This window comes from Podarcis melisellensis (assembly GCF_964234715.1).
Source record: "Podarcis melisellensis genome assembly, chromosome: 3".
NCBI lineage: Eukaryota > Metazoa > Chordata > Lepidosauria > Squamata > Lacertidae > Podarcis > Podarcis melisellensis.
In genome coordinates, this window is record NC_138530.1 from 32067079 (window position 1) to 32094080 (window position 27002).

Sequence of the window (27002 nt, forward strand, 5' to 3'; positions counted from 1 at the left end):
AGAGCTTCACTGGAAACTCACCTGCTCACAGCTTGCTTGAATTAGCAAATGGACTGAAAAAGGCATGATGTGTTACTAGTGACTTCTATGATGGCATCACACCTTGGGTAGTACAGGTAGGTCAGGCGGCAGAGGCTTTACTTTCACAGTCCCATCAGACACACACAAGTGGGCTTAACGTACATGGTATACAAAGGACCAGACATTCTCACACAGCCAATTCAATCCCATGAGAATATGTGATGTACATATTCTACTGTACAATGGAAAAAAAATGTGTGGTATCTAAGTCATACTCAGAACAGACCCTTTTTAAACCTACAGATTTAAGTTAGTTATGGGTTAGGCCTTGGCCAAGTCAAGGACTTCATGTACCTTTTTTGTTGCAGGTTAGATGACAAAGTAGTTGTTGTATTATTATCCATTGTGTACACCTCCCAGATTTATGTGGTCTAGTTTTTGAATAACGTTTACATTTATGAATCTATAGCTTTTTCTCTTTTTCCCTTTCCTTTCATTCCCCTTAGTTAACAAAAAGAAAAAGTGTGAACATCACAAAAAGAAAGAAAATAAATCTTTTTCCACACAGGTAAACTAAAACCCTGGATAACTGCTGCCAATCTGTGTAAACAATACTGAGCTAGATAGACCAAATGTCCAACTCAGTATAAAGCAGCTCCTGATATTCCTTATGTATTCCTGTATCTATATATAATTGTATTGTAAGCCTTGTAGATTTTTAAAATGTCATTTATTCAACACATAATTTAATAAAAGTTTACCCTGCAAAATCAGCTCCATCTAGTGGTAAAAAGCTAGATGCTTAAGTGTATGGGGTTTTTCTTTTTCTTAAAAAAAGAACAAGACTGCCTTTAAAACTATCTTAGAAAAATAAACTTTCATTCATTCGTAACAAAGAAGACCCAAGAACTGACACAAAATTAACAGTGAAATACTATACATGTCCACAGAGAAGCAAGTCTGACTGAACTCAACGTGACTGATGATCATAGGACTAAAACAGTCAGATAAGAGCAATTTTCATTATCATCTCTTGCAAACATACAATGATCTCACACATCTTGATGCAGCCAATCTTCCTAAGAAGCGCCACTTTCAGTAGGCATCCCCACCACTGGGAAACAACAGCCCTGTTTCTGAATGGTGCACTAGAATACATCCCTCACTCAGTGTGCTGGGGACAGCTACAGTATACTAGAATAAAAATATGGCAATATAAAATCCAAGCCTACCTTCCCTAGCATGGTACTCTTCAGACAAAGGAAAAAATATAGCTGGTGGCAAAATCCTACTCCCATTTTCTTATTAATAAACGAAACAACTGCAAACATTTGATTGCAAGGAAACACAGTATGGGGAGGAGTTACTAATGTTTTTGGCTCTATCTTCCTTCATGTACCAGTCATCCAAACATCTAGATACTCCGGGGGGCGGGGGGGGGGAACAACCCTGAATGTACACCCTTGTTTACTAGAGCATTCGCAAACACATCAGTTTCCCTACATGTACCCTCAAATGTAGATCATGTTCTAATTTCAGTGATTTCCATGTAAGAGGAAAATCCTGTAGGAGATTTTGCTGAAGGACCAGCTGTTAATTTTTATACACTTTATGGAAGAACTCTTGCTTCCTACTTGCTGCTACCATGGAGCCCAATTATTCAATTAGTACTGCATATACACAAACGGGAAGATCACCAGAGTTGTATGACCCATCAGGAAGGAAAACAGTGTATCACATTACACTGCCATCATATTTCAGACTCATTACACACTGGCTTTGTAATGTAATACTAAACCATGGTTTAGTGCTGTGTAGATGAGCCTGAACAAGCCTGAGTAATGAATCGGGCCCACACAATTTCCCCTCCTCTTCCTGTGCACGTGGATGATGACTTCCATGGGGTTTAGTTTCACTTTTACAGAACCTCGGTGTAGCATTTCATTAAAACAAACTCTGGAAAGTTTCATAATAAGTCAACTTCAAATAATGTCTTATCCACATACCACAGGGCTCAGAATCCTTTTCTTGCTGAAGTTGACAGGTGGGCAGGGCCACCCACCAGCCTATCACCTGACATCATAGTGACCTCAGGTGATGCCTCTCTTTGAAGCCCCAATTGTCAGGACTTCAAAGCAAACCATGGGGCTTTCAAAAAGCCCTTCTTTAAATATCCTTGGGCAGGGGTGTTTATAAAGGGCTTTCAGACACCCTCCCCTTCTGTGTGTCCTTCAAGCCACAGAGGCTTGTAGGAAAAGTGGAGGGGGAGGAGATTGGAGGCAGGCTCCCATGTATTTGGAGGGCACCTCCACCTTGCTCCTTCATACTTCCAAAGTTTAAATGCCTTGAGCAAGACATGTTCCAGCAGCTGATGCGATGGGAACACGCCTTCAAACACCCCCCTCTGTGTGTATCCTTTAAACTGCACACCTTGCTTGAACAAAGGAACAGCCGAGAGCTTTGGGTCCCCAGTTGTTCCTTTGATGTTCTGCCCTTACACACATAGCATGGGGGTGGCTTCTTGAAAATGGCTTTATGGGCCCAACAGGGAGGCCTGGTGGGCAACATTTGATCTGTGGGCTGGAGATTCCCACCACTGATAAAGCACTAAATAGCTTAATTTTGTTGTTGTAAAAATGGAAATATCTGCTGCAGTTGATTAATTTTAAAAACCATCAGCTTCAAACTAATTGATGCACATACCTTGGCTAGTATACAGAAATAGTGTCTTTGCATACTGATAAATCAGGCGCAATGTTTAATTTTTACTGAAGTTTAATAGAAAAAAAAATTGTAGGTACCCAAGGAAGTCAAATAATTTACTAATATGTTCCTACAGGCATTTGAATAGGATCCTCTTTTGCTTGTTTAGTTAGAACGATGGCAAATTTTAAACAGACAAAATCAGCACAGCAACCCTAATGTGGGGAGAGCTGTCATTTACTATGTTGGCGGGGGATGCTTGAAACCTACAGAATCATGAAAATATGAGGAAGAGGACTCTGTGTCTGGTATATATCATGAGGGAAGACCACACAAAAGGGTAATCCTTTATACAGATAAATCCTGGGCTGTGAATTTTGCTGGCTGCACATATGAGAAAATAAACAGTGAACTGTTTCTTAGCACCTGCCGTGATCCTCTCTTCTTTCATGTCCTCTTGTATAGCTCAAATAATTTAGAAAAATATGCGGGAAAAGAAAACAGAATGCTTTTGTATATACAGCAGGGAAGAACAGATAACATGAAGATCTGGAGAAGAAACAAAAAACTGGTGGGACACTTGTGTACCCTGCAGACAGAAGCAAGAACTTGGCCCAGCCTGTTATTTTGCTGAATACTGAACTTCAGGGCGACTCACCCTTTTGGGACCCAGGACACATTTAGAAATGTAAGAAACTGTTGTGGTCACATTTCATAGGCAAATACGGTCAATGCTCAGAGCCCACCCCCCACCCCAACAACAGGTAAAACACCTACACTCGCCAAACAAATACAACACAGACTAAGAAGCAGACTAGCCTTAAAAAAAAAATCCCCAACCAAAGCACCCCCCCAAACAATTTAAAAAATGGGAGGGGCAGGTATCCTGATTTCTGCATTTCACCAATGGTTGTAACTATTCAAGAACTATTGCGTAAGCTACCATGAGGTTACTGTGTGGAATGACTTCCTTATCTGTATCCATTAATTAACGTAACTGTGGAACTGGTGTGTCCAACAGATGTAGCCATTGATATTTAACTGTTAAACGTTAACTTTTATGGAAAGTAAACTTGGGCACTGCCAGTGACAGGTTCACCTTGTGGTATCTCTAGTTAAACTTACCGTATTTTTCGTCCCATAGAACGCTCCGTCCCATAGGACGCACCTACTTTTTGGGGGGGGAAATAAAGGAAATTTCCCCCCCTTTATTTCCCCCCCCAAACCAGGTCGGGGAACAGTGGGATGGCGGTGCTGCGCCTCCCCACTGTCCCCCGAGCTTGTGGGCTGGCCGATATCTGCCTGGCGGGAGGGGCGCTCTGCTTCAGGGCACCCCGCGCGTTGGGCGGCAGGCTACTGTCCGCAGCATGGGGAGCCCTCTGTTTCAGGGCTTGCGGGCACCTGCGCGAAGCATGGGGCATCCTCTGAAGGGCGCCCCGTGTTCCGCGCTGCCGGCTGCCGCCCGCAAGCCATGCGCGCCCGGGGGGGAGATCCCCCGGGTGCGCAAGGCTTGCGGACACCAGCGCGGAGCACGGGGCGGCCTCCGAAGGGCGCCCCATCCTCCGCGCTGCCGGCTGCCGCCCGCAAGCCTTCGGCTCCCGGGGGGAGATCCCCTGGGTGCGCAAGGCTTGCCAACACCAGTGCGGAGCACGGGGCGGCCTCCGAAGGGCGCCCCATGCTCCGTGCTGCCGCCCGCAAGCCTTGTGCTCCCGGGGGGAGATCCCCGGGTGCGCAAGACTAGCGGACACCTGCGCGGAGCACTGGGCGTCCTCCGGAGGGTGCCCCGTGCTCCGTGCTGCAGGCTGCCGCCCGCAAGCCTTGCACTCCCGGCGGAACTCCCCCCGGGCGTGCAAGGCTTGCGGATGGCTTCCTGGAGCCTGGAGAGCGAGAGACGTCGGTGCGCACCGAGGCCTCTCGCTCTCCAGGCTTCAGCGAAAGCCTGCATTCGCCCCATAGGACGCACACACATTTCCCCTTCATTTTTGGAGAGGAAAAAGTGCGTCCTATAGGGTGAAAAATACGGTATTTTAGGAGGAGGTCTTTCCAAGCACCTATTGTGTGAGAACCAGGAACGTCACATCTAGGCAGGACAGACGAGTTGGCAAGATGGGAAAAGGACTTAAGGCAGCTTCCTATGTTCCTAAGATTTGTATTTCTCTATTTTTATCACTTTCAAGCCCCTGCCCATGAAAGTCACTTTTTATTTCATTAAAACCTTCTAACTGTTCAACTCCAATTTATATCACAATTTAATGCCTATATGTTCATTTTATCTACTATATAGAACAATAACATCTATGTGTGGACACACTCTCATATACTTACCATAGGTAGATCTTTGAGGATTTGTATACCATCTCCTGGGCCCATGTGTGCTATGTGGTTAAAGTTAGTTGGATTAGAAATTAATTTATTTCTCATTTCTGGATCTCGTAGCATCTCCCTGCAAGAGAGGATAGCCAGGTCAGGTATTTTGTCCATGTGGATATTCGTAAAAATGGTGAAATATATATTTACATACATATTCATATAAGTTACTTTAAAACATAAATAAAAATATCTGGCCAGGTTTCAAAGGAGGGTAACTTTAACTTCTGGTGTTGATTCTATGCCAGCTCTCAGCCTGATGAAAGGGGAAAGGGTCGGGAAGAACAGAAGTTTGGTTTAAAGCCTTAAAAGCCCATGCCCGTAAAAAGTCCATAGGGCTACTGAGACTCAGAGAGGGAGTTGAGACAACATTCAAGAAAAGGTGCAGTTGCGGGCTCAGTGGTGACCTGGCACTGCAAAGATGGAGGCAGAGGTGAAGGACAGGAGAAGAAAAAAGAAGAAGAAGAAGAATTAGAAGAATATTGCACTACCCTTCATATTTAACTGTCACAATAACTTTAAGAGTTTGTAAAGAAAGGTGCCATTCTAAATGCTTTAAGAGTTCTCTGCATCTTTGAAAAGCAGAAAGCATAAAACTAGCCAATCATACAATAAGTGCTGCTATAATAGCTTTACAGAAAGAAAAGCAGATCTAGCTACCTTTACCAGTGAAAAGTTTGGCAATTTGAGAAGAAGTTCTGTTCTTTACATATGTCCTTCCTGCAGTTACATGTAAACTTCTATGGATGGAAAGAACACTTGGCCAGAAACACTGAAATATCAGTCCTGTGCTTACTGAAAACATTTTCTTAATATTCAGAAAGGTTTGTAGTTTTTTCATATACCTCAAGACACCATTTTCCAAGGTGAGCCATTTGTTACGTAGAAGCCACGCAAGGGGACAGTTAAATAAAGAACATCTAAACACTGAGGAATGTTACAGAGTATGGGATGAGCATTGCCAAAAAGTACAACAGCAAGTACTTTGAAAGTAATACGTATGCATAATTAGTAATGTAATCCTCTTTTGTAAAAAATTTTATTATCAATCTTCATATATACAGTATATCCACACACACGCACACGCAAATGTACATATATACAGTACATGGAGGCATGCATTCAGAAAATTACAGTAATTGTTTTGCACAAGGATTTAATTTTAAATGGACTAAATCTTTTAGATTGGTGTTTATACAAAGTATATACAAAGAGTAAATGTAAGGGAAGAGAGACAAATGTCTGTTCTAACAAACAAAAATACTACATTGACAGCAGACAAACAAGTCTTCAGGGCCTACAGGCATGTACAGAAGACAAGTACAGGTTGAATACCGACCTCCTCTGTTGCATCCTCTCCTCCTCAGGCACTCTGAATGAGTAACGGCGTTTATTGTTGATATTTCGGACCATTTGCTTCCGGCTGTTATCGGATGTCTCGGGAACCACCAGCTCATCACCCTCTAGGAAAGATGCAAAAAACCCAGCAGGTTCCATATTAAGTAAATTAATAAAATGGTTAAAAGCGTATTAAGCTAGGTATTTCCCCTATTCTGGGTTGTTATCTAAACAGAGCCCCTGGGAAATTATATAAACAAACACAAAAATAATGTAGGAAGAAGAAACTGTAAAACACTATTTCTGTGACTGCAATCCAACGCTAATTGTGTATCACATGCAAACATGCTTTTAAAAAGTTCACCTCCCCTTTTTAAGTTGGGGAGGGGGAGATTTTGAGACATTAAGTACAAAGGGAGGAGGGTGCTTAACCTGCTTCCTTCCCACTGCTTCTCCAGCCCCAAATTAGCCTTCCTCTGAGATTCAAACATGGGGGCAAGGGAAGCAAAGTGGATTAGGGATGGCAATCTTTTGAGCAGCAGCAGCAGCAGCAGCAGCAAATAAGGAAAGTGTTAAGCTCTTCCCTACTTCTCAGCTCCCAAGTCACCTCCTTTCAAAGGAAACAAATGCATTGGGGCTTAATTAAACACATTACTGAGTTAACTCTGAGTCTCAGTGGAATCCGTAGTGCTTATTTCTGAGCAGACAACTATATTTTAAAGCTGCATATATATATATAATGAATGATGTTTGGTACATGATACAAAGTGGGTACTTGTACAGGGAGAATGATCCAAGAAGTTATGGTAGGATAGAAGGGGAAGAAAAGTTAGTACAGCAGGATGCTTAAGTAAATGCTTCCATTTCCATTTATTTGGGGTAGGTAACCTTACACCTGCACTAATACCTGTGTAGGTATTTGAGACTGTGCTTCAATGATTTGGGGGGGGGGGAAATTTTGAGATCTGCTTTGAGAAAAACTCACGTAGATAACTGAATTCTAGCACTAAGCAGGAAAAAGGAAAAGATCACTTCATCTAACCCTAATAATTCTGCTGTTGTTTATCCATTTTTTGTAAGATCGACAGAACCAAATTATTTTCAGGTAAATCAAAATTGGCACCAATTAAAAGCTTACCTCTTCACCCAGTTTTGCATGGGACTGATTTAATATTGAATTGCAAACTGGTTGCTGTGAAGCTGTTGTACTATTATATCCTCCTTGCTTTTCAAATAGTTTTCATTTTATTTTTATATAGCTTTATTGTTTTTTCTAACCTGCTCTAGGATTAAATAACTGATCCTAGGTTCTGTAAATAAATAACCTACTTTCTGATACTAGGAACATACACTCAATATTCTATAAGCACTCAATATTCTAAAACATTTATAAAGAAAAATATACTCATTTCTTGTGATAATGTAATCTTTGCACTTCACTCAGGACAGGGAGTGGTAAATATATATGCCAACATAATTTCTAATCTTTTGTTTCCTCTTCTCATTGTTATTTACAGTGCAGATCTTAAATGTCAATGGTGACTATACTGATTGGACTAAGTTTTACCAACCCAAATAAACATATATATTATTACAACTAGTGTTGTGATCAAGGACTGGGTTTTTCAAAAAGTGTAGTTGTGTTTGTGATTTTATTGTATTTATGCAGGTGTTATTGTTAACTGCTTCAGGAGTCTTTTTTTGGCAGAGAATTATTCTGTAAGTTTGAGAAAATAGCAATAAAAATTTCCATTTTATTTATGGAAAAATAAGCAGAACCTAAAACATCTACGAATCACAAGTGGTAGGCCAGAATAAAATAATAGATTTCCAAGTCAATCAAGCTGCTGACTAGTGTCTCCATAGTCTCCCAGCTATTTAGGGCACACGGTACAATAACTTTTTCATAATTTTGTTCTTAACCCTGAGAGAATGAGTGCCTTTGTCAGATTACAGCTGAAATGGTTGTAAGGCCAACCAAAAATGTCTTATACGAGACTGAATCAACAATGATACACAATATTTAATGGGCTATATTGTGGATTGGGATCCTGTGACCCTCCAGGTGTTGTTGGGCTTTAACTCCCATCAGCATAGCCATTGGTCAGGGATGATGGAAACAGTAGTCCAGCAATGTCTGAAGAGCCACAGGTTCCACAACCCTGGGTTATATCAATAAGTTAATTTTAGTGAGGAATCTTCTTTCACTCACCTGCCATCTTGTTTTTGAAATATATTAACCTCACTGTTTCTAGTCCAAGAACGTTCAGCGATCCTTCTGTGTTCAAAGGACGTACCTGAAAGCACATGAGTTATGAGTAGCTTAGTAAATATTGGCTTTAGTAAAATATTTCTGAAACTCAAAGGCTAATGATGCAGAACAATAATTAACAACAGTCTTAAAAACACACACTCTGAAACTGATTAGTGAATTAGTGTTGAAACCTTTGCCAAAAACCTGGAGTCATTTTACCTAAGATCTGAGATAGTGTATAATTTTTTCATTTTCATTTGTTCATAATATTAAACAGAAGTTCACAAGGTGTTTTTCAATGGAGGAAATGATGCAGTTTGAATTAAAAAAAAAAGAAATTAAAAACACAATGATCAGCTAAAGCCTTACGAGTGATCATGCAATAATTCTCAATATCATAATTTTAAAAATTACTGGTGTATGAGAATTTCAGGGGGAGGAGGAATTGTATTGCATAACAAATGATAAACGCAGATAGGGAATTCTTTTATAAGTTGCATTTGACTGAATATGCACTCTTAACTCTCGTTGGAATCTATCCTATGGAATGGTTTGCTCTTCAGTATCACTTGCTATTTACCTTCTTGAGGGGGATAGTCTGAATCCACTCCATGGAGTTCACATCAAATATATCAACGGCGTTTTCACTGTATACTGAGAGGTATGGGGCATTGTAACCTGGGGAGAAATAAAATACAAGTCTGAGTAACAGATTGTGTTGAAGGTTAGAAAAGAGTCACTTCTCAATATACAGACTCTGTAGACAGCTTAACATTGATACTTTCTTTATTATCCTTCTAATGACTGTGTAGAAAATGGTAAGATTTATTTTATTTTTTATTCTGAACAAAAGGATCTTTGATTATTACTGGGAAGCAAGACAATATTTACTAATCACATTCCTTCTGGTTTAATATTCATCTCAATTTCCCAGCTATTGATAGCATTTTGAACCGGTAACTTTGCCTCAGATGGGGAGGACCCACCTTAGTTCTGTGACTGCAAGTTGTTTCAAACTTATTTTATTTTATTTTTTTATTGTTGTAACTAACCCTGGAACCTTAGGTTGAAGAGTGGGTAATTCTAGAAAGCAGGGTCTTGCAACAAATATTACAAGTGTATTTGAAAATCTGGGTCTGTGAATGTACTTTCCAGGTGTAAAAAATGAACTGTACAGTGTAATGTGGTGGGACCCACAGTTGTTAAGGTTCCCACTAACCCTGGTATACCACTGGTGAGAAACAGTGTTGCTGGTAGTGGATGCTCTTGCCTAGCAGTAACGTATGCCTAATACCAGGGGGGACTGTTTTATGTGTATGGTGCCATTTGCTTATTACCATTCATATCAAGCAGCTTTAGTCATGACAACTACAAGCCAGTGCTATGAACACGACTACTTATGCTAGATACATAGTTCTAGAAGCAACACACAGCCATATTCTGCCATGAAACTCTTAATCTCAGGGTTGTGGGTTTGAGGCCCACATTGGGCAAAAAATTCCTTCATTGCATGGGGTTGGACTAGATGACCGCTGTGGTCTCTTCCACCTCTACAATGCTAAGATTCAATGATCTGGCCAGGTATGGCACTTGCCTTCCAATGCAGAATCAAAAAACAGAATCTGACTCTGGTTTCTGACTCTGGTTTGGAGGACAACTGCTAACCAAGGCCTGCCAAATGAAACACTGTGAGTGGCATTCAACTAAATCTACTTAAAGTGGACCCACAAAAATTATTGCTCCTAACTTAGACGAGTTTATTAATTTTACTGGATCTACTCTAAGTATAACCAAATTGAATGCAACCCAGAGTTAAACTACAACTAACGATGAACAGAAAATGGGAGAGAGAATTTATAGTGGGAGGGAGAGAATGGTAAGGAAGAATGTGTACATCTGTGTCTTGTTTATGAAAACATTATTTTAAAAAGCTATTTCTTACAAATGTCTTTTGTGCATCACGCCCCCATGTAGCCTGTTGATGATGCCGTCTTACAGAAAAAGAAGGGAGTAACTACCTGAATATTATCCCAATGTTGCATGTGTTCTCTCAAACCAGGAGGAGAAATGAGGCTACTTTGAACTAACATAATGAAAGGAACTTACAGGAGGAGGAAGGAGTTGCAGGCCACATCAGTTCCTGTTGCCTTGATCTTCGACCTTGGCAGTCCACATAAACCCCCACGCTGCTAAAACACAGCAGGTATTCCTTATTGGAGATCTCAACTGCACAGATGGCATCAGTTGGTTGCTGTGCAATGAACGACAGTGTGTGATCATCTGGGTGAAGCAAACTATGTGGGTTTCCTTCTCCATGCAAAGGGTATTTTAAGAATCCTGACTGGTAGCCCACACAGAGCCGCTCACTAAAGATTGCCATCCACTGGACATTCCCAGCCACTTGGATTTCTTTAATCTTTTTGTGACGCGTCTTGCTGTGATTTAGTTCATAGCAGAGGACCTGCCTTTTCATTGCCACACACAGGCAGGTAAGGGCTCCATGGCGTACTTGCCCAGAAACTATTGTCTGGCAACCTTTAGTCTCTGCCAGTTTATAAAAATCAGTCTCTCGTCCGTCCAGGGCTGTCATAGGGAATAGCCGTACATGACGGTTTCGTCCTGAGATCACTGCAATTAGCTGCTCATTGGGGATGAGCTCAATCTGATGCACTTTCTTATTGTCACCGACACGAATGATCTCTGCAAAAATTAAACACTTAAGTTAGTACCCATGCAAACAAGTTCTTCCTTTGAAATTTTATCTTGTGCTAGAGCCCCAATGCAAACTATTGCTTGTGTTTTTTATTTCTCCCTCTCATTTTGCTGGAACTGTATGAAGACAGACATGGTGTCTTTCTCAAGCCACCATAGTCTCATCTTTCAGCAACCTTTTTCTTAGAACTTATTTCTTATGGCTTTAACAACAATTTTCTGCTTCAATCCTTATTGCTGGGATATGTTATGCCTCACTTGCCATAATCAAGACGTAGGGAATCTTTAAAAAAAAAAGAAAAGAAAAAGTTGAGAGCCTGCATTCCCTCATGGGTAATCCTGTCACAGGCCAGAACCTATAATGCAGAGAGATGCTAGGGTTCTGAGGACCCATGGGGTGAAGCTTCATCCCTGGCATTTGCGGGTAGCCATGGGGAACGTTAATCTTATTTATCCCAATTCAGGAAGTAGTTATTGAGTCTGGGTTCTAGTCCGCCAACACAGCACAGATTGAAAGGCTTTCTTGGTAGGCGGAAAGAACTGAGAACAATTTGACTTGTCAACTTCATAATCATGAACTAATAAAAGACGGCACTAGGCACTAGAAGGAGCTGACAGAACAAAATGTGCAGTTTGTTATTTCAACCCCCGACATTTCAAACATAAGCCATGTTCCCTTACCATCCTTGGTGACATGAACCATAAATAACCCTTCTTCATTGCCCAGAGCTATTCTTTCGTGATCTGCAGCAGTTAAAAGAAAAGAAGAGGGTGGGTGGGGAGGAAGTCCAATTGGAGGCACATGGCTAATAAGGAAGACAAATGCTAATTAGATAGCAGATCAACAGGCTAATGATTAGAAAAGAATACTTACCATTCACTTCCATATATCACTTTTAAGAATTAAAAACAAAATTTCCCCCTAGTGTAATAAAAACACTGTAAGCACATTTAGAACCCACAGCACTGCTGCTATAGAGGGTTAGGTTTAAGTGCAGGTGTCCCTCTATATAGGGTGGGATCTGTGGCTGTTGAGGTTCCCGCTGGGCCCACTGAAAGAACAGGCAGGTGAGAAACTATTGCTGGTGGTGTGCCATGAATCAGGCAATTTCTTCTGAGGGAGTGGGGATTTATCCATTGGACCCTAAGCCAGACCATTTTCTGGAAAGGGATCTGGTATCTGGCCTACTCTGCTGTACTAGCTGGCATAGCAAAAAAGAAAGGGGTGGGGGGAAAGCACCCACCCAACTTCCATTAAGGTAGAGTCAAGTATTATTGTGGGGTTATCAAGCACATACCTATGATTGCTGCCGCCTGGGTGGTTTTAATGAGGGGCAAGGTGCTGTCATAGGCCTCTTTGGGAACATAGACTGAACGATCTTTGAGCTTGTTCTTCTTTAAAATCCTGTGCAGTTCATTTAGGACTCCTACCCACTTGCTCTTTTCATTCTCGCTGTCAGCTAGGATCAGGATTGAACACTTGTTACTGCATGCTGATAGCTGGGAAGCTGTAACCTGGAAAAGTTAAAGACGTGTGTGTTTTTGTGCAATGTAAAAGACGGCACACATGAGGTAGGGAGGAAGGAGATAAATATTCAAAATAAACCAATGCAAAGAAAAACAGATGCCTTGACATTTATGATCTGTTGAATACAATCTGTGCCTTGCTTATAGTCGATCAGTTGAGGAACCCAGCATTACAGACACATTTCAAGGTGAACTAGCGAGAGTTAGTGTGGCATTGCATATAGAGTGGTTTGGTAAGTTCAAATCTCTGCTTAAGTAGTGTTGAATCTCACTGGCTGATCCTGGCTCAGCCAGCCTCTCTCAACTTGGCTTATCTCACAGGGTTGTTGCAAGGCAAAAATGGGAAGGGCACAACCATGGATTGGATCCAGATTTTGCCTCCCATGAATGGAAGTGGTCCTGTTTTCTAAGAAAGTCTTCTGTTACAGTGGAGGCATCTTGCTGATGAGACAGGCAATTTTTGTTTCTCTCTCTCTCTACCCCCCCCCCCCAGCAGCCCCCCATGCCACCCAAAAATCTGCTTCGTATGGTCTGAGTATCCTTTGGAATAGTGTGGAAGGTGGTGCCTGGGGCAGCAGAGGGAAGGTAAAGCCAAGCAAAATTACCTCCCTCATTCTCTTCTATCCGTGAGAATATACTGAGCTTCTAGTGGCAAAATTTGCTGGGATAAAAATCTAATTGAAAAAAATTAGCCAATAACTATCAGGCAAAGATTTTCCATTTATTCTAAGTTAAATGTTTTTTCCTTCAGACTAGCTCAGGGACAGTACCATTTCATAGACCATTACAAATTAGTATGTTATGACATTTTCATACTTCCTCCTAGTGTCCAGGGTTTGGATGAAAAAGACATGAAATTTCAAGGAGCACTTGAAACCACAAAGAATGATGCAGGTATTTTTGATAATAAAGGAAATGGAAACAAAAATTAAACAACAGTATTGGCTCCACTGTACTTATAAGCAACAGATATCAACTTTAACATGTATTACTTACTCTAAAGATACAAGGAATATCTTTTCTATTTGCATGGATGACATCAGAAGCCAAGACAGAACTCACTGAGAATTCTTCATCCCTTTTTGAAAAACAACAATGCAAAAAATGTTTATCAGCAAACTGACGTCCACTTCTTTTATAATTAACTTTTGAACAGTATCTATTCAAATTATAGTGGAAGTGCGTATCAACACAAAGTGCTTTTTATCTTAAAAAGGTAACCTCAAGTCATTTAGGAGGAGAATGACCACCAATTTCATTTCTTTTATTTTTATGTTATTTCTGTAGAATATATTCTTTTCTACGCAAACATGTGCTATCTGCTTTTTTTTGGGTAGTCTAACATCATGGCACAATGAAAATATCAGATTCTATCTGTCTGACATTAACCTGGAAGTAACTGCAGGTTTTGTCAATAGCGTCTCTTTGAGTGGCGAAGGGCACTATTTAGTGGGAAGAAACTCCAATGAAAATCCTTGTTCTTACATATTTTTGTATATATATATTTTAAATTTTACATATGGATGTTTTATGATGGCCTATATTAATAATGCCTAATAAAGGATTGGTGAAGAAGAGTTATTTCTTAGATGTGGAAGCTTCCATAGATTGAATTCTCTACAGTGTGAATTATAATTGGCAGCACTTGCAGTCTCTTACATTAAAAAAAAAAAGACACTTCCTACCTCATATCAAGAACCTGACTCACTACCACACTGGGCTGGGATGCTTTTCCTTCTGCAATATCATAAAGGAAGAGCTTGAAGTCACAGACAACAGACAGTGCTCTTTGCCAGCCTTTCTTCACTCCAGCTGGTTTTGGGACCTGTAACAAAATTAATGGTACTGATATTCAAATGTAAAGAAAGAAATGTAAAAATGAATAAATAAATCATTCCATTAATTAGTTATTAGAAATGCCCTGTATATTCTCAATGTATAACCAGCAGGTCACTCAAGAGCATGCCTGCATTGCAAAACCAAACGGTTTTAACTACTGTGGCTTTCTACATGAAATTCTATGAGGTTGCTGAGAATTCTTTGTTAGAGATCCTTTGACCTTTCTCAGAACTGCAGCTTCTGCAGTTCCTTTGGGAAATACCACGGCAGTCAAATCGGAATAGGTTTGTAGTGGATCTGATCTTTGGGGTTGGCATAGATTTGATCATGCTCCCCCCTGTGGAAGTGCCAGGGTCTGATCACTATGCTCTGAAAGCCAAGATTGACTTCCCGCTCCTCCCCTGCTCGGGTGGCGAACCTACTTGGGCTCGTCCGCGAAAACAGATGGATCCTGATAGATTCTGACAAGCCTTACGGGACCCTGCTCCTCCTGGTGACTCATTAGATGACCTTGTTGAGGACTGGAATAACTGGCTCTTGGCAGCCATTGATGAGATCGCGCCTAAGCGCCCTCTGCGACCCCGTCGAAACTGGGCCCCTTGGTTTACTGAGGAGCTCCGGAAAATGAAGCGGGATCTCAGACGGCTAGAGTGAGTATGGCGACAGACTCGTGACGGAGCCTCAAGAACATCTTATAGGACGCTTATGAAAGCCTATGAGATGGCTTTGAAAGCTGCTAAGAAATCTTACTTTGCAGCTTCCATTGCATCCGCTAGCTCTCGCCCGGCACAACTTTTTAGAATAATTAGGTCAATAACGTCCTTAGGAGGACAACCAAATTTAAGCACAAATTCGACCCACAGCTGTGAGGCATTCGCGAGCTTTTTTGCGAAGAAAGTCCTGTTGCTCCGCCGTGACCTCCCTGCCAATTTAGATACAGTTACTGAACTGGAGGCCCCTCAACTGACTTCAGGTCCAGTGTTGGACCATTTCGATCGGATTCTCCCTGCTGATGTGGATAGATTCCTCCAAGTTTGTAGGCACACAACCTGCCTCCTGGATCCGTGCCCATCTTGGCTGATTAGGGAGTGTCCAGATGTTGTACGGACCCCCCTGTTTGAAATTATCAATTTGTCCCTTGACATGGGGACATTCCCAGGGGAACTGAAGGAAGCAGTAGTGTGTCCACTCTTAAAGAAAACTTCATTAGATCCCTTAGACCTATCCAATTACTGCCCAGTTTCAAATCTTCCATATCTGGGTAAGGTAACTGAGAGAGCGGTTGCTGAACAGCTTGGTAGGTTTCTGGAGGAAACATCGGCTTTAGATCCATTTTAGTCCGGTTTCCGTCCTGGTTTTGGGAACGAGACGGCTCTGGTTGCCCTAACAGATGATCTTCGTAGACAGCTGGATCGAGGTGGGTCAGGACTGCTGATCCTTTTAGATTTGTCAGCAGCCTTTGACATGGTCGATCATGATCTTCTGGACCACCGCCTCGCAGACGTGGGGATACAGGGCATAGCCCGTAACTGGCTGTGCTCTTTTATCTCTGGTCGGAGACAGAGGGTGGCACTAGGGAGGGAAATGTCATCGCGCCATTCCTTGGTGTGTGGAGTGCCGCAGAGCGCAATCCTCTCCCCAATGCTTTTTAACATCTTTATGCGCCTCCTTGCCCAGATTATCCGGAGCTTTGGGCTGGGCTGTCACCAATATGCTGATGACACTCAGCTCTATCTGCTGATGGATGGCCACACCGACTTGGCCCCGAACACACTGACCAGATGCTTGGAAGCTGTGGCTGGATGGTTTTGTGGGAGCCGATTGAAACTAAATCCTTCGAGGACAGAGGTCCTATGGCTGGGTCGGGATGGCATGGGGATGAGGGACCAACTCCCTTCTCTTGTGGGGGCCCAATTTCTTTCCGCAGGGCCTGTAAGACAGAGTTGTTCCGCCTGGCCTTTGGCTTGGAGCCAATTTGATTCCCTCCCTCTCTTTTTTCCTTTCCTTCTCCTCCTGCGATGAGGCTACATTTTAATATTTTAATGTTTCATTATTTTAATGTTGTATTTTAATTTTGTTTTTAAGTTGTAATCATTCAACTTGTTTTTATTATTGCTTGTAAGCCGCTCTGAGCCCGGCCTTGGCTGGGGAAGGCGGGGTATAAATAAAAAATTATTATTATTATTATTATTATTATTATTATTATTATTATTATGATGCATCTTTTTACATGAGTCAAAAGTCTGAGGAAACCTCCACGCTTTCATTCAGAAGGGCAGGCCTCTTTGAAAACATGCCCTTATTGCAATTTTTTTTCAGCTCAGTCACATCACCTAGAAACCCAGGGAAAGTTACACCACGCTTTTTGCTGGTCGTGTGCCAAATTCTATTTTATAAAGGCTTGTTTTCTCTCTGTCAGGCCCAGCCTGGCTTGGTTGGCAGTAGCCCCACTCCTGAAAGCAGCCTGGAATAGGGTAAATTACACCAGCATAATCCACTCCTGTGAATATGGCCTCCTATAATTTGGATAGCTGCAGAAATGTTTAGTGCGCATTATACTTAGCTTGAAGTAATAATATGCAATAAAAATGTGGGGATGGTAAAGTTTAGAACAGAGTAGTTCTTTTCTTATTCACACACTCAGAAAAAAATATTATATAGAAAATGAAAAGCCAAGATGATCGTCATTCCAATATAAAACAAATTGTTCGATGCTGCATTATAAATTATTGTAAGAAACTACAATCAGACCATGACATTCAGTGTTCCTATACTTACTCGGACATGGCCTTCATAAGCCGTTCCTATGCCTTTCTGTGGGTCAATACCCAAAGGGCCCTTTGTCTGTTCAGGTGGAATTGGACACACCGCTGGTGCCTTGTCTGCACAGGTCACATGGCATGAAAATCCACACACTGGGAGAAAATATAGAATTCAATCAAAATATACATTTCTCATTATTGAATATGTAACAGATTAATCTATTAACTTATGAAAGTTATTAACATTTCTCATGTCAATCTTGTTAGTTACTTTTGCAATATCTGAGTTTGGATAAGTTCCAAAACGAAACAAAAACAAGTAAATATTTTTTTTCAAACTGGTCTTGACTGTTCTTGCATCCAAAAATGTAATAATCAACAGAATAATACAATGAAGTGATAATTTGCTAGATAAGATGGTAAGTCAATCTTACCTTCACAGGTACAGCCCTGTCTTATTAAGCCAACCATCAAAGATGTGCACTGATTGCATTTGGTAGGGGTATTAAAGGATTTCACTACAAACTGATGGGCCTTAGGCTGTGGAATAATGAAAACAGAAAAAGCTTAGATGACAGGTATTTTGCTCTCCAAAATTTACTCTTAAATACAAATGCTATGTGTTAAATTAATGGCCTCGTTTGCTGTGCTGATAAAAACCAGGAGGTTTTTTGTTTGTTTTTTTGTTTGGTAATACAAATTCCAGACTGTTCCCATGTCTAAAAATAGCTAAAGCATTATTGATTACTGTTCAGAGAATAAAATTGGCAGTCTAAAGAAAGCTGACCCATGTCTCAGCAGTCACGTCAGCTGTCTCTTTAAAAGGGACACTATCAAAGTTAAAATTATAAATGCAGAGTACTATTAAACATCTGTGCATTAACAAAAAGAAAAAAAGAAATATTAAAGAAAACCCTCTTTTGTATAAGCAGATGAATATACAGAAATGAAACAGGTGAAAGAGTCATTCTGTGTTTAAAGATGCTGATGCTTATTTATTTTCTGTCAAGAGACAGACAGCTCTGTAATCTCAAATATCTAAGGTAAGACTGCACAGAACCAAAATCGTGAATAAACACATGATATCTGTGTTGTGAACCAGATGATTCATAAACATCCCCAGGAAACTACACAGGAAGGGCTTCAATGTTGCACTTCTGAATGATTGTTACAATGATTATGATTAATAACAATAATACTGCTGTTAATTGTTGCAAGAATTTCTTATGGTACCTTTGGCACAGAGAGTCCTGAACCAATATATGGTGACCTCATGGTTGGTGTGTGAACCGGACGCAGAGGATGATCTGAAACCTGAACATATATATGTTGAGAATTACTTAAGGTGAAAAAAGCACACCATGAAAAGGCCTTTCACAAACATAAACTTCAGCAAAAAGAGCACAAGAACTAAAGGAGGCAAATAAATGAATGATTGTACAAGTAACATGCTCATCACCTTGCTACCTAGCAAAATATTTGAACATCTTTTAAGTTCTCCTTTTCAACCTTGAGGATAGCTATGCTGACAATTGACAAATGCATTTTACTTAATGATGTTTTTCAATGGATAAACTCCCAATGCTCAGTGATTTAGCAAGATAATTCACTAACGTAAAACTTTCACCTTACAGCAACAACAAAAATGTATAATCTTTCTTTCCTTTGGTTTTGTAAATCAATAACATGAAATCCAGTATGCTAGCTTCCTATGATTTGGGACAGCTGTGATATTTTGCATCCATAAAGCAATTTTGGGAATTATTCATTTGGATACACACCAGTAAAAAAAATGTCTCATTTTATCAGAATATGACATCTGTGATTCATGTGGTTTGTTAGAGGTCAATGCAGGGAGATGGATATTCTAAGGAAATGCCCCCTCCCCCTCTAAGCTAACATGCTACCGATTAAATGTAGTAGAACACCTCTGCATCAATAGTGAATTCATAGTTGTACCAGAAATGTAACTGCTAACTACCAAAAAATGAAGGCCAGTTGCATTGAAAAAATGTACCTAAAGTATCTTGACACAAATGCCCTTGTAGGAGTGGCAGAAGAGTTTAGCAAAGTGTGACTAATGATAATGGCTTTTGAAAAGAAAAAGATTGTGTGTGGGGAAGATGAAGTTTTTTGCAGCATATTTCAACAAATAAGCGGGATAGCTGAGGCACTAATGCTTTTTATAAACTGGTTAAGCAATCTTAATGGTAGTTTGACAGCATCCGATCAGTTTGTAACAAAAGGGGGATTATGGCTGCATTGGTATGGACACTTACCTGGGAGTAAGTTCCACTGAACTTCTCTATAACCATGCTTAAGTTTGCAGTTAAGAATAGGGGGGGGGGGAAACCTGCATCCCTAATTTCAGGGGCTGCGTTGGTATGGCCACCTGTGGCCCTCCAGATGTTGTTGGACTCCCAACTCCCATCTGCTCCAGCCAGCACAGCCAATGTTCAGGGATGATAGGAGCTGCAGTTCAACAACATTTAGAAGGCCAAACCTTAGCAATCCCTCCCTTATTTGAAAGGCTTAGTGGCATTTGAAAGTCAAAAAATGCAAGGAAGAATGATTTTTTATTTTTTGGAATAGCAAGAGTATCTGTCAGTTGCAGAGATGTTGTATGAACATTAAAAGCCCAAGTAATTTCAACCAAAATAGAAACATAGTCCAGGAATATAAGGCCAATAAACAGCCACTTTGGCTCATGGAAGGGGTTTGAGCAACCCACGATTTTTTTCCTTTCCCTTTAAACCTGATGCCATCTCCATGCAACTATAATGTATCATGAATTCTTTCCAAAATGTCTATAAGTTTCAAAAATACTTTTGCCACCCAGCAAAGGAGTCTGCTTATGGTTATAAAAACCCCGTAGGCCATTGGATTCTGGCCTAAGTGTAGAACATGGTTGTAGGTTTCCAGAGGAACAATGTAGTATAATGGGTTCAGATGCGCCCCAAAAGGAACATCCCAAGAAAATATTGCAAAGATTATTTGGCAAGGTTCAGCAGCCCAGAAAAAAAGGAAGCAGCAGCAAATAGATGCAAAATGAACAAAGCAGCACTCAATCCTAGTTGCAGTTGAATATCTGAAAGGAAGCAGCGAGAGCACTCACCTTACCAAACCTCGCTGGTACCATTTCCCACCTGCTACTTGCTTTCTTACAGCAATTTCACACATTATTAAGATGGCTGCAAACCCAAGTTTGCCTGGAAGTGTATATTCAACAGGGATCCGGATCCAATCCTCACAGCCTAATTATTGTGTTTTGTACAATGTACAGTGGTACCTGGGTTTATAAACTTAATCTGTTCCGGAAGTCCATTCTTAAACCGAAACCATTCTTAAACTGAGGTGTGCTTTCCCTAATGAGGCCTCCTGCCACAGATGCCCTTCCACCATTTGGCTTCCATTCTTAGACCAAGGTAGAGTTCGCAAACCAGGACACTACTTCCGGTTTTGTGGAGTTCGTAAACCGAATAGTAAACAGGGCTGTTCTTAAACCGAGGTACCACTGTAGAAGTGTGTGCTGCATTCTTTTTACATTTACAGGTACAGCAACCCACATCTAAACAACTGGGTGTGAACTGGTCCTTGGATATAGTTTTTAAGTCTAATTTAAATCAAACACTATTCAGGGCTATTTTGCCTCCTAATTCATTCCGAACCTCTCTAACACTATGGTGTGGGACAGACGAATCTTAAGCAAATGAGAGAGTACCTCAATTGGTTCAATGTCACTAGCTGTGGAAGGGGACCTAGATCTTGAATGAAGGTGACACTTGAGATCTTCATCCCGCGAAGGCGTATTAGATAAGGTAAAATTTTCAACAGAATCAATCTAGAGAAACAACCAAGGAAAAGAAACAAGCAAAAAGGAAGGGAAGAGGGAGGGGAAGAAAATTAAAAGCCACTTTTTTATTATGCACTAATTTTCTCAAAAACATAGAAATGCAAATCGGGGAGCAAAATTTTTAAAAGAAATAAATAATAATTTGCCACTCAATTTGTAAATGTTTGAGCTAGGTTACCTGCCTGCAATGGAAGCATAACATCAGTCTATCTGGCTTGTGCAGGGATCAGTAAAGTCCACTCTAAGCATTTGTTTGTTGGCAGTTGGATAGGATAATCAATTTACATAAAGTTAAGCCTGTAATAATGCTTGTGAGTCACCGAGACTGTCTTATTCTTTAATTTAAAACACCTGAATTTTGGGTTCTTTTATGAATTGCAATGGATAGCAAAAAAATATGTTAAGGTGCTTCCCCACTGTTAATTTAAATCTTGATCATTAAGGAACCATACCAATGAATTAAGCATAACAATACATTATGATGATTATCAACAAGAAATTGCCCATCATGACATATGAAAGTATTTGTAGAAGCATACTATAATTGCTGAGTTATATGTTTTTGTTTGATTTGTAGTAGTCTGAAGTTTTCAACGCTAAGCAAAAGAAGCTAGAATATATTTTGACTAATAAAAGAATCTCATAAAGGGTGAATATCAGAAGCAAAATAATAGAAAAAGATTCCGTTCTGCAGTGATGCCTTGATCTACATTTTCTAATTTCAATTTTTTTTTGTTACTGTAATTAGAAATTGTTTGATGGTTTAGGTGTTATGCAATATTTGATTTCATCTTGTTCTGTCTATATTCATGTTAAAGATTATATTAAACACAATCGGCTAAGTACATATTTTCTTACACTGTTATACTAGACATGGGTTTGCTTCCTTGAAAATATATTTGAGGGAAGACAGTTTTAATTAAAAATCTAATTCCTTTATTTAGTTGAACTACAACTTTCTCATATGGGACGCGGGTGGCGCTGTGGTCTTAACCAACAGAGCCTAGGGCTTCCCGATCAGAAGGTCGGTGGTTCAACTCCTTGTGAGGGGGTGAGCTCCCGTTGCTCGGTCCCTGCTCCTGCCAACCTAGCAGTTCGAAAGCACGTAAAGTACAAGTAGATAAATAGGTAATGCTGAGGCGGGAAGGTAAACGGTGTTTCTGTGCGCTGCTCTGGTTCGCCAGAAGCGGCTTAGTCATGCTGACCACATGACCCGGAAAAAGTGTCTGCAGACAAACGCCGGCTCCCTCAGCCTATGGAGCAAGATGAGCACGCAACCCCAGAGTTGTCCGCGCCTGGGCCTAATGGTCAGGGGTACCTTTACCTTTACCTTTACAACTTTCTCATTAGTTACCAGCTCCCCCAACCTGCCCTGCCACCCCCCTCCCCATAGCATAGAGTTCAGTCCAAATATTACATTTTTCTGCATAAATAATCTAGTTGCTTCAAATAAACTATCAATTGCCATTTTGGAAAACCCAACATCTTAGAATATTTTTATTTGTACTATAATGCTATTCACTATTGTGTTTTACAAAACTGTTGGGAGATTGTGTTGTCCCAGAGAGCACAAAAATTAAACTATTTTAATTACTATAGAGGACACATCTGGGCTGTATATTATTATTATTATTATTATTATTATTATTATTATTATTATTATTATTATTATTATTATTACCTTCCCCAGCCACTCTGGGTAGCTTCCAACAAAATATTAAAAAACAATAGTGTGTCAAACATTAAAAGCTTCCCTACCCATTTGCTTAAAAGGTATTAGTAGATAACAGCTGCATGGGTAATCTGAATGTCGGGTTTGCCTTTTCTGTTCTTTTTTTACATGTGTTTACACTGGGCAAAGCAGCAACTGTGACACAAACTGCTGTTTGGTTCTTTTAAGAAAGATGGGAACTACAAGTTCAGAATACTATAAGCAACCAAATGCTAAACAACACGCCAGCTTGATACATATAAACTGTTTCAAGCAGTGCAGCAATCAGCGGCAGAAATTCTTTTCTATGCTCAGCATTTTTAAAAAAATGCACTCCTCTCTGAATATCAGGAATTATATTTTCTTTATAGATTACTGTACTAAAGAAGGCTTTATTTCTACATTTTTTGAAAATATTGCTTGTAAATACTGAACATCTATTGGAGGAATTGTTGAAGCTCTTCCCATCTCCTCTGAGGGCTGTGCCTGACTTTGTTCCCGGGGAAGCCTGCTGCATACATACTTTGGCAAAGCCTCACAATATCATATGCCTTATCTATGTGTCAGCATGGAGGAAATATAATCGGAGGATTTGTACATATCTAAGCCCCCCACCCCAAAATTGGTGCTTTCCTTCATTCCTCCTCCCAAATAAAGGACAAGGGAAATGCAAAAAACTGGTTTGCACATGCTGCTTGCACCTTCTATGTACATTGTTCAAATAACCAGAGCTTTCAACACAGTCCAGAAAGTACCATTACACTCATAGATCTAGTAATTGGCCTTCAGCTATTCATGCACTGATACACCCTAATCCGAGAGCAAAAGGTTACTGGGTGAAGAAGTCCCTCATCAAAGAGGGACCTAATGTAGGTGTGTGCAGTGTCCTGTACTGAAAACACACACTGCCTATCCAATTATCAGTTTTCTCAAGTTGCATAGTGCTCGTCACCTGTTCAAACTGTTGAGTCGGAAGGGATCGAAGGGGCCCTCTAGCACACACACACATCCTGCACTATGCAGGAATGTTAGGTTGTGTGAATTGGCTTCTAGACTAGGTCACGGTTGTGTTATTTTCTGCCCAATAAACAGACAACTAAAACTGAAAACACCATTAGTATCCTTGACAATAAGCTGTGCGAGGCACCGTTCTGCTTGCTCTCAGGTAGGGCCCATTGTGTTTAGGACAGAATCACAGCAATAGTAAGAATAACTGAAATTGATTACTGATTTTAAGTTCAGTGTCTCCTTATTTAGAAAAAAATAAATCAAATTAATCTACCAAGACAAAAACTTCTGTATTATCTTGTCTTGCTACCGGTGTTTCCTACAGGAAGCAAGGCAGACAAAGAAGTGGGTTTTAATTCTGTTTATAATCATGCACTGCAACCTAATTAGTTTTAACGACTCCTGTTTGCCGTCATCTTTTGTTTCTGTGACATTCGAGTGCCAAGAGTGCAACATTAAAAAACGGAAACGCCACACACATTCTCCAGAACTTTTACTTAAACAGTATTGAATGCAATGAAAGTATAGGAGCAGCAGTAGCACAAGACAAGCAGCAGGATAAATATGCAAGGCATAAACAGCATCAACAAAAATGGTCTACATTAAACAAAGGAAAAAGCATGTGCATCATAGGCAAAACTAAAAGGCCACACACAGCAAGACATCCTCTTACACGTCTGCCTTTGTGAGCTGGAATACAGGAAGGAGAGCGCTTTAACAGAGAAAGGAGGAGACTGTTAACAGAACGAAACAGAAAGGCACATAATCCAGATCCAAATTTCCATCACAAGACACATACAGTAATATGTACAATACTTTGAATTGTGAGGACAGAGACATGTAATAGGGAATTCTTTTTTAAAAGGAAAACAAAAGAACTAAATACAGGAGAACAATTTTTCAAACTTGCATGTTCATAACAGCCACCTCTCTCACAACTATTTTAAGGGCCAAACTAAACAGAAAGTTAGTTAAATGTATCTTTGTATTTAACATGACTTTTTTTTGAAAAGGTGAATAACATCAGCTGGGGAAGAGTGATAATTATCAGGTTTTTATCAGGCAGAGAGAGGCAATTTAACCCCTTTCCTCTGTGATGCAATTCCTCTCCACTACTGTCATTGAGAGAACTTCTCCCCAAAGCAAATCATGATCTTCATGTGAGCGCCAAAAGTGTTCTGCTTACAATGCAGCTACGAACCTTTCCTAATAAGTGCTCAAATCCTTAGAAATGCTCAAAGTCTTTCAACTCAGACTGATAAAAAGGTCATTTGGCATAGGCTTGAATAATTTGTGACCTGCTAAATTAACTATACATTATGGCTTGCTATGTCTTGGCAATCCCACAGTTTTGCAATTTAAGGCCTTCCAGGTTTCTCAGTGGCCAGTGATATATAGCTGAATAGGTTACATTTGGCAGCTGTGTAGGCTTGACCTAGAGGCTATATAGAAAGTTCATTGTGGCAAGACTACATCTGCAAGGCAATAGAAATGACTGAGCATGATCTGACTCCATGTGAGAAGAAATCAACTCAGGAACACAAGGAATACCGTTACTTACCAGTAATGAAAGTTTTATGACACATGACTGTATATTCACATTTAGGGGTCCCCTAAGCCAAGTCTGTAAATGATAGGGCTGCCAGCATACGAACTACGCTGCCCCTTCTCCCCACCCCCCCACAAAATGTGCCATAAGGTACTGCTAAAGTAGGAAGGAAGGGAGGCTCTTCAGTTCCTTCCAACTTTTTTGCTATCTATCTTTAACTTGATCAAGAAGGAAAGATGGATACACAAGGATGTATGCAATTACTAGGAAATAGCTCTGCCTTCCTCACCTATGGAAGACAAGGCAGTAATTCTTTGCAAATAAAGGTAATAATGGGGAACTAACTGAAAACTGAACCATAAAAACATTTCAACATTTTAATGGTCTAATGATAAAAAATAAAATAAAATAATATATTTTTTTAATATTATATTGCTACCGAGAGTCAGGATGGTGTAGGGCAGGAGAGTCAGAGGTTAAAATTCCTGTTAAGCCATGAAGCTAAGTGTCATGGCCCACCCTGAGGACTCTGGTGAGGACCATGAGTGCAAGGAAGAGGCCATGAATCAGAGCTCTCCCACTCAAGCCCCCAACTTGGAGCTGGGCCCTTCTGTTGAAAATCTTCCTCAAAGTTTTTCAGGCTCCCTCCACCTTGGCTCAGAGGGAGGAGGCGGGACCACAGAATACCACCCTTCAATGGTGGTAGAAAGAGGGAGCACCATGGCACAGTCCGAGGTGTCAAAGGAGGAGGAAATGCAGGCATTGTCTCAAAAGAAGCAGCCCCAGCCCCCCAGAAGGTGTATTTTCAAATCAGGTGGATTTATGAACTTTGCTTTCAACAGTTTTTTTAAAAAACAGAGAGGGCATTTAGAACATATTTTTAAAATCCTATAATAGAGGGCAACTTAACTGTATCTGCTACCCTTGTTAATAGAATCATATTGGAGTGGTTGGGGCAAAGTGAAGACAGCCACTGTTAAAAATTAGCACTGCTTAAAAATGTTAACGATAATCTGGCAGTTTTACAACAGGAGCATAAACTTTGTAATATGATCATAAACCTACTGATGGTTGAGAAACATTTTACTTTTCTTGCCCTACTATTCTTTCTTATAGAACATGATGGAAAGCATCTTAAATTTATAAAAATCTACGCTAGTTCAAATTTCCCTTTCTAATGAGGGGATCTCAGCTCAAGACACCCCAGGACTCTTCTATTAATGTAACTTTCATTCCAAGGACAGTCTTCAATGATTACTGCATACCTTCTTGGCTTCCTTTTTTTCTTCTTAAATGAATTTGACCTTACTGTATCCAAAGTATGAAATCAGCAGTCTGAGGACTTCTGCTTACTGTGA

The 27002-nt window shown here is 40.4% G+C and overlaps 1 protein-coding gene across 4 annotated transcripts in view; it reads right to left on the reverse strand.

The window, feature by feature from the left end:
• CDC42BPA (CDC42 binding protein kinase alpha) overlaps positions 1-27002 on the reverse strand; it is a 165230-nt gene that overhangs the window by 18182 nt on the left and 120046 nt on the right. For 2 of the 4 annotated variants that reach the window (XM_081903650.1, XM_081903653.1), the window contains exons 22-35: positions 24769-24807; positions 21245-21364; positions 18757-18837; positions 17958-18063; positions 17540-17676; positions 14608-14747; positions 13919-14000; positions 12694-12910; positions 12077-12139; positions 10790-11383; positions 9264-9361; positions 8642-8726; positions 6431-6554; positions 5050-5167 (exon numbers count right to left, since the gene is read on the reverse strand). In XM_081903650.1, the coding sequence (XP_081759776.1) occupies positions 5050-5167; positions 6431-6554; positions 8642-8726; positions 9264-9361; positions 10790-11383; positions 12077-12139; positions 12694-12910; positions 13919-14000; positions 14608-14747; positions 17540-17676; positions 17958-18063; positions 18757-18837; positions 21245-21364; positions 24769-24807 (2004 nt within the window). The remainder of the gene's footprint in view (positions 1-5049; positions 5168-6430; positions 6555-8641; positions 8727-9263; positions 9362-10789; positions 11384-12076; positions 12140-12693; positions 12911-13918; positions 14001-14607; positions 14748-17539; positions 17677-17957; positions 18064-18756; positions 18838-21244; positions 21365-24768; positions 24808-27002) is intronic. The other 2 variants (XM_081903651.1, XM_081903652.1) reach the window with 2 other exon arrangements.